Consider the following 15,046-nt stretch of genomic DNA (forward strand, 5'->3'; position numbering starts at 1 on the left):
GATGGCAGTACTACAGTACGATGATAGGAAATGATAAGGGGATTCAAACGGGTGGTAAAAGGCCCTGGGAGCTGGCGGAGGTGGCACTTTGGGAGCTCACTGAAGGACTTGTGCCTCCTGATGCTCAAGCATGAGGAGCAGATCCCACAGTGGAACAGGGGCCCCTGTGGCCGAGAGGACTGAAAGCTGCAGGGCCAGTGAGCTGGCTCGCACTGGAACATTTTAATTGTTTTAGCTTTTGACCTTCCATTTATTGCTGGGGGTTTTGCTGTGTTAATGCGTATTTTGCTGGTTGGTGACTCATACTTCATCGTATCTCTCTAATAAGGAGTGTTCATTTAACAGTTCGACTGCTTAACAATTTATTGCATAAATGGGCTTCCATCCGGCAGCCTCCTCTCCCATCTCTGGTGAAGGCAGTGCAGAGCTCATGGGAGCTTTGCAATGACTTGGGCCATCGCATCACGATCCAGGGAACAGCAGATGCCCTGGCCATCAGCGCGATGCTGATGCTCCACATGGGCAGGAAGGGGAGTGAGCCAGGAAATTGGCTGCACATCGTTTCAAGGCTATGAAAGGCTCAAACTTTCAAAGAGTTGATGCTCAGCAGACCTGCACTGTATATGGGAGCAGAGCTGGGCTAACAAGCCCCAAGAGCGGGACCCTGGGGTGGAAGCAGGGTGGTGGCACACGGTCCGGCTGGCCAGACGTCTGCCAAACGAGGGCATGGCTTGCCCTGCTCCATGACCCGAGCCACAGCTCATCCATAATGTGAGGGTCAGTAAGGCCGTATGGGGATTTCAGGGTGCTCTAGCCTCCCTGGGGCTCAGATGGCAAAGCTGCGGCAGAGATAGAGGGGTGCAAAGGCAGTAGTGGAGCTGAGTGGAGACTCACGCCTGCCCCAAGCCAAGCCAGGCTTTAGGAGCAGCACTGCACACGCCTACAATCGCTCCCATAAACATCAGCAAAATAGGCTCCGGGGCTGCTGGGCTTGGGAGGAGGGAGAGGATCCGTCTTGTCTTTATTCTGCCACCACCTCAGCAGCTGCAGCAAGTTTTGGCTCACAAAACAGCTGTAAAAATACCAGTCCTGGTTCAAATGCTGGGAGAAGAGGGCTCTCACACTTACTAAGAAAGATGCTTTGCCATAAGTCATATCCTACATAAAAATACCATGCAAAGACTCCTGAAGGGAATAACAAGGTAATTATAGAAACGAGAGATGGAAAAATCCTGTATGGCTGCCTGGTCTCCTCATCCTGCTCAGTGCTGGACCACTCGGTGTGGGGCAGCAGCTTCAGGACTTGGGCTTTTAAAGGGAAGATTTCATAAACATTGAGAAATGTTTCTAAATATTTAGAAAGCTCGAAATAACAGATTTCCAAGCCAAGCTGTACAAACAGAAAATGAATTTAGAAAACTGTTAAAAAACAACAGCTTTTGCATGCACCAAAATGTATGTCTTTGACTAGCAAGCATCACCTCACAGGCATGATGCTGCAAACAAAGCTGTTAAGGATGCTTAGCCTTTTGCAGAATCAGGCCTGAACGAATACCTACCACGGCTTTCCTCTTGTTCCCTTTGAAATCAACAGCAGAAGCCTCAGTGATGCAAAAAAAAGAAAGCTTAATGCTTTAGGAGGCACTCAAAGAAAGAGTCAAATGTGAGCAAAGCCAAGCTAGACAGAATGGAGCTTTACATTTTCCTGTGAAATGCTGGAGTATTGCAGCAGGGAAATTAATTTGCTTAATCATTAGGAAGAAAAAACACAAATCAAAGCAAACCAAAAAACCCAAAACCCCAACACAGTAACAGATCTCTAAGGGGAAAGGGAATTGTTTCTCTGTTAACTACTTTTGAGACAAAGCACTGGAAGAAAAATGCCCAGTTCCAATAATGTCATAACCTGATTACAGCCTGCACAGAAGAGCTAAAACACTTGCAGAACAATGAGTAAGAAATTAAGTTTTAAATTGAGTGCTGGCCCTATCTTGTGTCACTTCTTTATGTTCTAGTAGAAAGGACACCGCTGAGCTCATTTCATATACAGCAGCGTGAGATGCCTGGATGCAGACATCATTTAGTCATCTCGTATATGTTTCTCCCCATTTCTTTCTCCAGGAGGAATGACAAATCTAGAAATGTGGCTGCACTTTGTTTTATTATGATATTGATTTTTCTGCAAAGGGAAAGTGCATTTATCCCCCAGGTCTGTGCGCTGGCAAGAAAGGGTTAACAAAATGTTTATCACAAAGCTGGCTTCAGAGTTGAAAGTAATGTGATCAGTAATGAATTTTGTGTTACATTAGGTTGTATAAATGGACAGACAAGCGCAGACAACAAGTGGCCAGGAGTCGGGGCTAATCTAATGATGTAAAAATAGAGACAGCACCAATTATACTTGGGGCCAGCTCAGAGCTCCTGCAGGGACTGCAAATGAATAGGTACAAATCAAATTACTGACTAATAGACGCACTACAAGAGAGGGCAGTCAATGCTAAATACATTAGGGCCTTGTGACCTCTCTGCTCTGAACAGCAGAATCCTAAATTTGACTTAAAAAAAAAAAAACCCAACAAAAAAACCCCTCAAAGAAACTCTTGTTCATTTAAAGAGAGAAATAGAACAATGTTATTTGTGAAATGATTTGAGACACTTCGATATTTTTTTTGGTTTGTGCCCCTCTGACCACGTTATGTACGTAACCCTTTGGAAGCTGGCTGAGGGTTTGCTTTTAGAACAAGGAGAAATATTCTTTGTGCAAAAGTTAAGACCTGATAACAATACAGTTATGTTACATACCAAAACATTTCAAAGCCATGTGCCTCTTTGCGGTGATGTTTTTTACTGCTACTTCACCGGCTGTGTCTGTATCAAAAATAAAATATTTCTTAAAAAAAAAGCCTTGATTTCACAGGAAGAAAAAGAAAAGGAATCTCCCCACACCACAATTGATAATAAGTAAATGCAGTTGATCAACTTGTTAGCAAATGGCAGAAAGTCAGAGTTGTCTTGTGGTACCAGTGCTCTCTTTAGAAACATCAGCAGACTTCTACAAAGACCCTAAATTCACACCAGAAACATTTATGCTATCAGCATTCATACCCCCACCCCCCATCCCCTTAAATAACATATGACCTGGAAGAAATTCCACTAAAAAAACTCCTGACCATGAGGCAGATTCGGGGACCTCAGAAATTGAAGATGGCCTTGTTGGCCCCGGCAGGGATGCAGGATGTGGCTGCTCCAGGGATGCTGGCTCGGGCAGAAGGGTGAGAAGCCCATGCTGAAGTGCTTGATGTCCTGCATGGGGCAGCTACGTTGTTCCTGCATGTTGTGTGTGGGAAATAATGACTGGGACTGTGTGAAAATGTGTGCAATGCAAGTGCTGCTCCTCTTACCCATGATGGCAGCTCCTGAAGAGCCCCAAATTTTCCCTGCTTTTAAATGAGGCTCATCCAAATAAACCTTCTGTAGGGAGAACCGTGTTGAGCTCTTACACTTATTTGAGGGGGTAATTTAATCTCTGACCCTGGGATGAATATTCTAAAAGTTCAAAGGCTGCTTTTAGCATCCATGTCACTTGATACGCCCCTGGGTTTGCTGCTCAAGGTGATTTTGCATTGAACCTACGCAGAAATCTCTTTGCAGAAATGCTCTTTGGGGGAAAATTGATTGTTCTGTGCTCCTATATCCCATGTCCAAGTTAGGGTTAAGGCCAACTGAGGAGAGGTAAGGGAAGAATTGTCTTGAAAAAATATAAAAGGAAGAGGAAGGAAGGAAAGAAAGAAGGCAGGAAGGGATGGGAAGGTACTGATCAAAGCTCTGACTCCATACAGGACTAGTTCTATTCCTGAAACTAAATGTATGGGAACACCTATGTCCAGGTGACTGCTCGTCTCTGAACACAGCTTGTGACCACTCCTTTTGGAAGAAACCCAGGAAGGATGCTCCTTGCACGGGGGCTGAGGCCAGCAGCTCGCTCTCCTCCCTCCAGAGAAGTATGCTGCCCACCAGTGCCAGGCACGCCAGGAAGAGTCTGGCTTCACTTCTCCAAGCACCAAACTGCACATAAAGGCTTTGAAAATGCCCCTCTGCAAAGCTCAAAGGTGCCAAGACCTGACTTAGGTTCAGGTCAGCGTAAGCGCTGGGCCGGCCCAGGATCCCAACTGCCCTGAGCGCCGATCCCGGGGTTTCGTCTGGGCTATTCCCTAACAGCACATCTAATTAGCTCCACTTACTTACATCCCATTAATCAGGTTAAAGAGTTTGCTTCAACATACGAGCTTCCTTCATTGCATTATGAGTTTTTTCATGAACTTTGGAAGGAATCCAGACGGTTCCTTCCGAGGGCCAGGCACAGGGCGCTCTGTGGCGTTTGCACCTCTGGCTTTCCAGAGGCAGTACTCAACAGACTTTGATTTTTGCAAGAAAATGAGCCATACCTTTCTTTATTTTCCCCTCCCCTCACAGTTTATAATGAGCTTTAAATGCCTGATTTTAAATTCTTCAAACCTCGTGGGTTGTATTGACCGTGATGGTGTCATACCCTCACCCTTCCCTGCTCAGACCTATAGTGCTGGTTCTGAGATGGAAAATGTGGGGGGGGTGCTCTGCAGTTTTTAATATAGGTCTCTCCCACAAGCTCATAGGTATTCCTGAGACAGGACAGAGAAAAAAGTTATTTTGCTCTATAAACTGCAGTGTAAGCTAAGCCATCACAGGGTACTGGATTTCACGATGAATTAAAAAAACCCCAAGGATGCATGCCCACAAAAAGCAATTCTACTCTTGTATGTCCACAGCACGCTTCCACCCCCTGTAAAATGCTGCAGCAATGTGGATTTAGGTATGATTTGTCAAAATAAATTAGATATGAATATAAGTACAACATTCAGGCAGCCAAACAAACTGTAACAGAGAAGACACAGCAGCTGGGCACAGACTGGAATTGCGCACTGCACACAGTAAAGACCCATCCTGCATCTCCACAGCTCCTCAGGGTGTTTCAGGCAGAAAAACCAGGGGTCTGACAGTGGCAGCAGCACATTTAGCACTAGAGGAAGTCTGCAGTATTGGCTACCCTGACAAAATAACCTATGCAATGATGAATACTTGTGTATTTTATATATTCACAGTTGTCCCTTGGAAACCTGTTGGTTGTGTTAGTCTCCTGAAGAATAAATCCACCCTTCTGCTGCTGTGCTATGTGCTTTATAGCATTAAACCTGAGCAAACGTAGAAAATGGGTTCTGATTTGATAAATCATGTGAAAGTTGAGCCTGAAGCTCAGCCTAGATTTAACCTACAGCTAAACCTTTCACCTGGGTCAGAGGAGGGAGGAAAAGCTGGGATGGAGCCCAGCGTTGAGAATACTTTTCCTCCTGGTGTGGCAGATGTGGAGCCGCAGAGTTTCACGCTCACTGCTGTTGTTGTGGAGTTAGTAACTCCTTCCTGGGACCAAATGACAGATCCATTGGCTTTCCCTCAGGCCAGCCTACATCTTGAGTAGATGTGTCTGGGGACCGAATGAATTTGGGTCCCTGGGATGCATACACACCACTCTGCCTCTGTAGGAAGAGCCCACATCAGCATCATGGCTGCAGATGCTGTCCTCAGCCCAGAGGGAAGGGGTGGGGAACACAAGGGGGGGATTCATCTTCTGGGCTTCAGCACACTGAACTCCTGTGCCACACAAACAAGGGGTGCCACAGAAATCCTCTTCCATGGCTGAATTTCAGAAAGCATCCCATCACTCAGACTGTGTGGGCCTGGTCCCTTATTATAGCCAAATTTTCAACATTATGCCTAGAGATGACCAAATGGCATTTGAAAGCTTAACAAATGTCCTTGCTAAAGGAATGCATAAATCAGAGGATTTACTGATTACAGTGTTTTTGAAGGGAAAGATTTCTAGCCTGGGCTGGCAATTTCTGCATGTCCACTTTGAGTGGAGGATTGTCAGAGACATTTGTCTCCTGGAAGTGCAGCTTCATAAATCATGATACTAGCTTTTATTTTTTGTTTTTTGTTTTTTTTTTAAAGGACACAAGACAAAGCTCCAGCACATACTCAGAAACTATACTGCCAATGTAAATACTGTAGCTGCTTGAAAACAAAGCTTTACAAGCAAAAGAGGTCACTGACCACTAACGTTTGGTGAGCAGACTGTCATTTTTTGGAGTGAGAGTTTGACAGAAACTGAAACAGCAAAAACATCTTTTTGCATCTTTGCCAATTTACGCCTTCTTTGGAATTAAATGTGTATCTAGGCTGACAGCTTATGTACAGCAGGCTCCACTTAAGATAGACATGGGTCGTCTGGATAATTGGATAACAAGAAGAAAAGCTGGTTTCCCAATCAAGTCAACTAGCTGGATGACTGGAGTTATCATTTAGGTCACAAGGAAAGTAGATTTTTGGGGGGTCATTTTCCAGACCTGGTTCTTCTCCCACCCTCTGTCTGACAGCCCTTGGCAACTAATCGGAGTCAGGGATGGAGAAGACCCATCAGGACATCTAATTCCCCTTCCTTGCAAATGCTGGATTATTCTTCTTCATGTTTTGAGCATCTTCCAGTGTGGTGTTTCCTGTACCACCGATCTTTGGGTTGTTTCCACCTCTGCCAACAGCCAGGCCCACTGAACCAGTGAGGCACTGCTAACCCTGCTTTGCAATGCAAAGAGACAAAGACACTGTGAATATCTGCTCCCCAAAGTGGTCTGTGTGCCATGGGCATGCGTTTCCTCCACACCACTGCAGCATATCAGCCCTGATTACTATATAAATCTACACGCCAGCTATGTCCTAACAGTTAAGGCATTAAAAGAATCTATTTATCTCTTGCCATTAAGTGCATGTCAGGGCCAGCTGAGCACTGTGATAAAGTCTCACTGTCCACCCTACTGCCCATTTCACCTCTGTCCATGCAGAGGACCCGAGCACTGCACATGCACGTACCTTCACATTCCGAGTTAGAAATTTCCATTAATTCAGGAAGGAATTTTCATTAATTGCATTAAATCAGGTCGAATAAGGCTTTGTGCATTTCATCCAATGTCTGCAAAATGTATTTAAAGACTGACGAGAACCCAAGGAGCACGAGCCGGGGTTAAAGGCACGCATAGCACACGGGCATGCAGAAGTTAGAGAAAGCCAGTTTGGGACTATTTGAGGGAGGTTTGTAACTTCCATAATTATGAGGCCAATGTAGAAATCTAAACACTGTCTTTGGAACCAGTACCAATATATAAATCAACTACCAACAAGCAAATTTACAGTGTCCTCCTCTGGCAAACTCCTTGCTATCATTTCACTCGAGGTGAGTGGGCAGAAGAAAATCCCAGCAAGGAAGAGCGGGGGCTAGAAAACTGCATGTTTTTCAAAGATAAGTCAGTTCAGCCCAGGTTTGTTAAGAGGTAAGTGGCTTTGGGGGAAGCGAAAAGTATCCTATTTATTACAAGCCAACAAAGACACCTCTTCTTTGAAGCACGGGTAATGTACCTCGGAACTTATCTTCCCCCATTTATTAACCAGCAGACAGATGCTAGCACTTTACCGGGCTCCACGGCTTGACAAATGGCTGGCTGGCAGCCTGCCGCGAGCGCAGCCACGCTCGGTGTAGCGAGCACTAGTCGACTCCCTAGGCAAGTGCAGTTTTCCAGGTATCGTCAGAGCAGGAGAGGACTTTTTATGGCCATCTGGTAAGAACAGCTCAAGAGCTGTTAGGGGATGGAAGTGGAAAGGGCACGGGAGTTCACAGCCTTATCACTAGGTTTTCTCTGCTGCACTGAGTCACCGCATGCCCAAATCCTGAAAATAAAGTATGTCAGTGATAGGGAGAATCCCACGACAGGCAGGAAAACAGAGAGCGTAATGACAGCGAGAGGAGGGCAGAGGGATGGGGTGAGTTGGGTCAGTGCTCATGTTTCTCACTGTTGCCACTTAGATTTGCTGCTTTGAGATGGCATCTATCTTACACTCACTATGAAGATTTATGTGTCTGGAGTAAAAGCACGGAGACTTCCCTTCAGATGGATTTTAGTTCAGTGACGGCATCTCTGTAAACAGTTCCTTTCTGTCTTTACACCTGTAGTGCTGTGAGCCAAATCGTGTGCCAAAAAAGGTGGTACTCCCTGCTGGGTTTGGTGAAAATGGGTGGAAGATTGAGATCTCAGTCTCTGTCAAAGCTTTGACTTTACAAAATAATACCATGCCAAGTCTCTGGGGCAGTCACCTTAACTTGGCACGTGTAGATGGCTGCAGGTTTCAGAGAAGGTATTCCCTTCACCTTTCCCCGACAGACACAGCCCGAGGGAGCTGGCTGGGTGTCAGAAGCGGATACCCCCTGAAGTTCCCTCTGCTCACAGTAAGTGATGAAATAATGTGACTTTGTCCAGTTTCAGAACCTGCTTTTGCACCTTCATGGCCCTCTGCAGACATGAGCTGATTAAACCCCACACCAGCAACATGGGATGTTGCTGTCCTCACCGCAGCGATGGAGCATGGAGTCACAGGCACTTTAAGTGCCTCACCCAAGGCAACAAGCTGGTGGGAATTTGCCCCAGATATGTAATCAAGACCTATGTTTAGTGTTCAACCAACTCCAATTAATACCAAATCATAAACCATCCCTTGACTCCATTATATTCAAGATGGAAATCGGGAAAGACAGTATGGGAGGTGACAAGTTGGGCTCTGATGGGCGCTTGCGCCCCACTCAGCAACTTGGTTACTGCTATTTGCACCTACACACGGGCTTAAATTCTGCTTCTCTGCAGCCTCCTCCTCCTTTTAGCAGCAGTTTGTTGACCTGCTGTGGGCTACATGCTCAACAAGTAGAGCAGGGGATGAGCCCTGGTGAGAGTCCTTGAGCTTCTCCAGCTGGAGTGGTGCAGGAAGAGCTCAGTGCAGCTCAGTGCTCCGCAGAAGAAGGAAGAGACAGCTTCTGCTCCCTCACAGCCTTCCTGTGATGTCTGTAGGTTGGCACACCCGTATGGTTCTGCTAAGAGCTTGTCCTCTTTATTTCCTTCCCAGGCATGTTGCCAAGAAGAGCGACGAGCAAGCTGGCAGCTGATGTTAGAAGCCACCATTACTGCTAGCTGCCGGTCACGACAGCTAGCACACAAATGGTGTGTGGATCAAAGATGGGCCTAGTGCTTTTACTAGAGGGCAGTTTTTAAAACAGCTCAAAATTAATGGAGACAATAAACCAGCAATAACCGTGCTGTAACATTTCTGAGCATCTCCTACCACTGGGCCCCTTCTGAGCAGCATAATCTCTGACGTGCCATCCCATTTACTTAAACAGATGATATAATTTATCAATATAATGGACACTGATGAAGATGGATTAATTTGGATTACAGAACCAGCGCTTCACAGTGGCTCTATTCAGGACACAAAGTGAGGATGTGTGTGATTATGACATTGTTTGGAGCAGGGTGGGCAAGGGCAACAATCGTTATGGAGATGTGGATGCTCCTGAGCTGGCAGGGAAGGGTGGAGAGCCCTGGATTGTAAGGAAGCTTCAGGTATTTTTCTTCATGCTACTTTAGGCTTCTCAGATTGTGTTTATGTGATCTACCAATATTTGCTTTTTACAAACAGCTCCTCTCACACTAAGTGAACCCCCCATGAAGTTAATTAACCAGAGAGGTAGCACTCAGAGAAAAGAAAAAGCAGAACTTAAAAAAAAAAATATAAAAAAATCACCATTGGGTGAGATGTACGTGATCTCTGATCACACCTCTTCTTTGTACCTGTTCCTGATCCCACTATGTCCCGGCTGGGAGACTCGCACATCGCGTCGGCCAGGCGCTCCCGAAGGCCCTCCTCAGTGTGCTCCATGGAAGACATGTGTCGGAGACCGAAGTTCTCGGGCCAGCTCCCGCACACCTCCAGCAAGGTCACGCTCCGGTCGAAGGCACCTTCAAAAGACAAATGGGAGATGTTTGGGAGACCCTGGGACCAAACTGCTTCCATACATATTATTTATTGTGTTGGAAAGAAAAGAAGTCCTTGTATTTTGAGTTCCCAGGAGGCTGATTTTAGGACATTAATTAAAACGTTGGTGTTACAGCACAGGAGGGGCAAACAGAGCTCTAAGTGCTGAACAGCTCTGACCAAGCAGCTGTAAGCAAAAAGGTTAAATTAAAAATACAGACCCAATTCTGGTCTTGCATCGGTGAGAGTCAGGAGGTAACGGCATGGATAGAAACAGCAACAGGATTAGGAACTGTAGTGTTAAAACCCATATATGTGATTAAGTACATTAGCCAGCTAGAAATGATTTCCAGAGTTGATTTCCCTTTCATAGGGCTGCTGCTGAGCACTCTTCCCCTCCTCATCTCACACAATGGGAACAGTCAGCATCAATGGGAACAAATTTTAGCCAATATCCCTTTCCTGCTCTGGAGCAGAAAAGTGCAGGAGTGTTGTGGGCCAAGGAGGAAAGGACACCTCGCTTTCTGCCTTGTGTTTGGAGGATGGAGGGAAGAAAGCGAGACCTTCATTTAGTCTGGGATATCTGCAGCATCCTCTGTTCCTGAAACTGTTCCTGAAACTGTGAAGTTTCAGGTCAAACTTGAGCTAGCAGAGACCTTCCTCAGCAGTGCTTTACTGAAGATACCGGCTATTGTGACGGAGCGCACGTAACCTACTAAAGATACTTAAAATAATTCCTTAACTCGCAGTTATTACCTCGTTCACGACAGGGGATGATGTTCTGCTGAACGCAAAGATTAGATTCCGAATTCAAGATCACTTCAAAGTACAAATTAAAATTATTCTCCTTTATTATACAGCAAGTCTTCTGCGAAGGCTTACTTAAATCATTCCCACTTGGAACAAGATTACAGTTATGCTTTGTTGCTTCAAGCACATACTATTTACTCAACTATTAGGTAACTGAATATGCAGCATTTATTGTGCCTGGTTTCTGCCAGCCTACCGAGGGGAAAAAATGCAAATGCCAATGTTTCTCAAAGTTAAAAGTACATGAAACACGTCCTTGTTATCAGGCCTTTGGTTTTCCCCTTTGATCAGCCGTCAGAAACTATCTGCACTTGCAGCCTGTGACTGTACAGCTTCACGGCACACTCCCTGCCACTGACAGGTGGTAATAGAAAGGGTGAGAGACCAAGCCCCGCGGCAGGCGTCCCTTCCTCTGATAACGTCCAAAGTACTGTGTGATAACCGTTAGTAAACACTCGGGCAGCCGGTTAATCCATACATCAGCAAAGAGAGGCAGATAATTTTGAACTCTAATGGCACGGACAAAAGCACCGGGGCTGGCATTCAGGGATTTATATGGGCTGCAATGGTGACTTCTGGCTCCTGAATTTCATCGGCGCGCACAACTTTGATTTATCTCTTTGCCTGGCTGCAGAGTAGATTCCTGGCACTAGAAAACCATCAACACTAAAATGGACCTCTACAAAATGGGCCCGTGGCTCTTACGTGATGCATGCACTTGAACTCTGGATGAATCCCAGTTTAAACTGAGAGAAGGAATGACCAAATATTTCAACTTTTAATGGGTCTTTGGATTTATAAGGTTACTCCAGTCTCCTAATTTGTTTTAAAGCAAGGGTTCTTGAAGCTTGTTTGAGAAAATGCAGTGAAGAGGCGAAGTAATTTCGATGATGTTTAAGTCTCTGCAACATTTCCATATTGTCAGCTATCCAAACTGCAGGAGGGAAAGCAAAATTTGGGTCTTTTTTTTGAAGCTTCTTTTTGCAAGACATCCTTCTGCAGTGTCATGGGACCCTCGGGCCCCCACTTCACATACACTCCAAGACCCCACTGATCTCATCGGGTTTTGATGGGGCCATTCACATGCCTGGAGAGGTACAGGGAGGGCTCTCAAACCTGCATCCCAACACCCCAGGGTGGCAGCGGGGAGGCAATGAGCTCCCACAGGTTTGCAGGGTTAAGCCAGAGATGAGAAATCTCTTCTGTACTAGCGTCTACCCTTATTCCCAAAGTGAGAAATGGGAGCATTTCTGCTCCTATAAGCAGACATATGAATAATAAGGCAAATGGCTTTTGAAGCTCTGCCAAGATGCCTGCATATGTGTACAGGGAGAAACTTCATAGAGCGCCGGTCGCCGGCTCCTGAGATACTTGAGTGAGAGCAAAGGAGACAAGTGCAGCGTTACCTCTGCAATCAGGGCCAAGAGCTGCCAAAACTTCTTAGCAGCAACGTGTGAGGTTGCAAGTGTTAATGCAAATGCAGGTTAGAGAGATTAACCGCAAGGAAAAGTTTTCTTGGAAAAAAACTCTAAAGGCTGGTGAAGCTCTGGTTTTATCTTTCTTCCCTTTTCACTCCTTCTCCTTGCAAGGAGTACACATCTGGCAATACGATTCACGTCCAGGCATCCTGCTATGATTCACCAGCCACTGCTGTACCCTGTGGGTGATCACCCTGCCTGTGAGTAATGAGCAGCGGGGGCAGAGGAGGCCTGTGCACCGTCATCTGCTCCGTGTTGCAGCCGAGTCCACAAATTCCTCCCTATTTCAATATACGAGTTGATAAAATCGGTTCCACGTAAAGCTGGACGCACAGATGTGCAACTGTGGGGGTAGAAAATGGGACCTTGCTTGAACAGGCAGGTCCTTTCCTTCCCTGAACCCTTGGCTCTGTTTCTTCTTTGATGTAAACCAAAACTGTCTCAGGAAAAAATGAGACTGACTATCATGGATTTCCCTGTTCTTCTTGACATTGCATCAGCAGGCAGTAGAGGTACCAAAGTAAAGTAACTTTCTCAGGGCAGACTTAAGCCCTGGGTGTTTTTACACCTTGGAAAAGCCTCCTGTGAAGTGCGTGAAGTGGCAGATGGGCTAGTTATTCCCCAGGAGCCTTTGGGTGCTTTGCCCTATGTGCATCATTACTGACGGCACACGAGCTAACGGCATTAAACTTACACTGATAGCAGCTAACCACATCTCTGCTATTTATTAAATTGTAATCTCTTCCTGGCTGCCTTGCTCTCCCCTTTTCAATCCCAGTATCTCAGTTGATAACATATCAAATTCCCCATCGTCGGCCAGAAGAGAAGTTTACAAATAAACCTCAGTGGAGTGGCCTGCTCTCAAAATCCCCCAAACCCCCAGCCAGAACCTAAGTGCAGGACCAGCGTGGCTGAGAAAGCTCCTGCTGATTCAAGGGATTACAGAAGGGTTGAGTGAAGGCAGGCTGCGCCCTGCGCCCTCACTGACGAAGTGCTGAAACCCCACCGACAGCCCCCCGTGTCAGACGTGATGTGCTCAGCCCTTCTCCTGTCCCCAGCCCCGACACCATTTCCGTAGTGGAACGGGTTCCACCTAAAAGGAGTGATTTGTTTAGAAACAACTCAAGAAAGCAGCAAATTAGGTATTATTGGAGCAAAGTGACGACTAGTGAAATCCTGGGGAAACCTCATGAAATGACTGGAAAAAAAATAACAACCCCATTTTCTTGAAATGGTGTCGATATCTCATCCCCTGGCGTGGTGCTTGCAGGCAAGTGGATCACTGACTTCTTCACTTATTTACCCCAGGTGAAAATGGCTGGAAATTAAGACCATCAGCCTCCTTTGTATGATGATGCCCCAGCACCGTCCCGGACCCACAACACTACAGAAAACCCCAAACCAAACGGAACAGAAACCTTGGCTTGAACATCTAGGTCGAAAGTGCTTTGTTTTGCAATTCCAGCATGCTCAGCTTTACACCACCCCAAACACTTCAAGCTAACTCTGCTCCACGCATGGGTTTTCCTATTAAAACTTCAATTTTTCTCCTGATACCGATGTCCTGCTCCTGCCCTTCCACTGACATTTGCCTCCCGATGAGCATGGCCCTCAGCTCCTGCCACCAGGAGCAGAATCAGAATCAGATCCTCTGTCTTTCTGCTTAACATTTTATTAATGCCAAAGGCTTCTGTTATTACTCACACCAAATTACCTTGCTTAGAAGCGCAGGATTGGTCTTACGTGTTGCAATTGTTTCAAGGCTTTTAATGTAAAAGGAAAATAAACTCTACAGAAAGAAGGAAAAAAAAACCAACCCCCAAAAAAGCCCCAAACCTTGGAAATGTCCTTTCACTTTGGTTAGCCCTACTGACCAAACCTGAAAAATCTAGTAGTAAAAAGTATTTTTACAAAATATTTTAATGCTCCTAGTGTGTTATTTTTCTAAGTCAAAATAGCCAAACTAAATCTTTCACCGTAGCCCTTTAATTCAAAAGCCAGGGGAAATTTTTTTCATTAAACCTCTGGACGGCTTTGTTTAAAATATGAAATCAAGTAGCTCCATTTCCTGTCTTCTAAGGAACAGTAAATCAAAAAAGAGTACGTTCTCCAAAAATACAGTAATGGTTCTATTAAAGAGCTTGACAGTTTTGAGCCTCACCTTGCATATTGCAACATACGTGTGAGCAAAAATAACAGAGTAAATAGGAGAGGAAATGACCTGCCAAATTTAACCGATAAAAGATGCATCCTCCTCAGGAAAGGGATGGGGGTTTGACCCCCAGGAACATCAGACCCTGGGGTGCAACCGAGATGGTCAAGGAGGGGCTGCCCATCACCAAACCCCTGCCTTTTCTGGCCCCTTGAGAAGCAGACTTTGAAGGGAGTCCCGATCCGTTTGGCACTGGACATGCCGGTAACCGCAGCGTGAGCATGACAGAGCTGCCCAAAAAAGCCTCGGCCAGGAGCGTGAACCCCATGGGCGTGTGAGGAACCGGCGCATGGAAATTCCTTGCCCAAAGTAGTGAGTCAAATTGTAACATACCCCGTTTAAATATTAATGGTTGAACTTTCCTACAGGCTTTGCCAATTCCCTTCCACGCCATGACTTTGTTACTCCAGGGAGGGGGGAATGCTACAAAGCAGCAGCTCTCTGAACTTCAACTGGGACCTGTGCAAATACCTTATCCAAGCGGGGAGGAGGAGGAGGAATCTCCCCGACCTGCCCCATAATTGACTTTTGAGCCCGTGCCCATGCTCGGCAGCACATGCTGCCCATCCTCTCCCATGCACAGCTCACGTGCTGCCTTCCC

At 46.0% G+C, this 15,046-nt stretch overlaps 1 protein-coding gene across 3 annotated transcripts in view; it reads right to left on the minus strand.

The window, feature by feature from the left end:
• The window catches only part of BCAS3 (BCAS3 microtubule associated cell migration factor), a gene marked incomplete at its 5' end in the record, with an annotated part of 348,271 nt that overhangs the window by 13,743 nt on the left and 319,482 nt on the right, over positions 1–15,046 (minus strand). For 2 of the 3 annotated variants that reach the window (XM_084273336.1, XM_084273335.1), the window contains one exon: positions 9,762–9,929. In XM_084273336.1, the coding sequence (XP_084129462.1) occupies positions 9,762–9,929 (168 nt within the window). Of the gene's footprint in view, positions 1–2,802; positions 2,869–9,761; positions 9,930–15,046 lie in introns of all 3 variants that reach the window. The other variant, XM_084273334.1, reaches the window with a different exon arrangement.

The sequence above is a fragment of the Gallinula chloropus genome (genome assembly GCF_964237585.1).
Source record: "Gallinula chloropus genome assembly, chromosome: 19".
NCBI lineage: Eukaryota > Metazoa > Chordata > Aves > Gruiformes > Rallidae > Gallinula > Gallinula chloropus.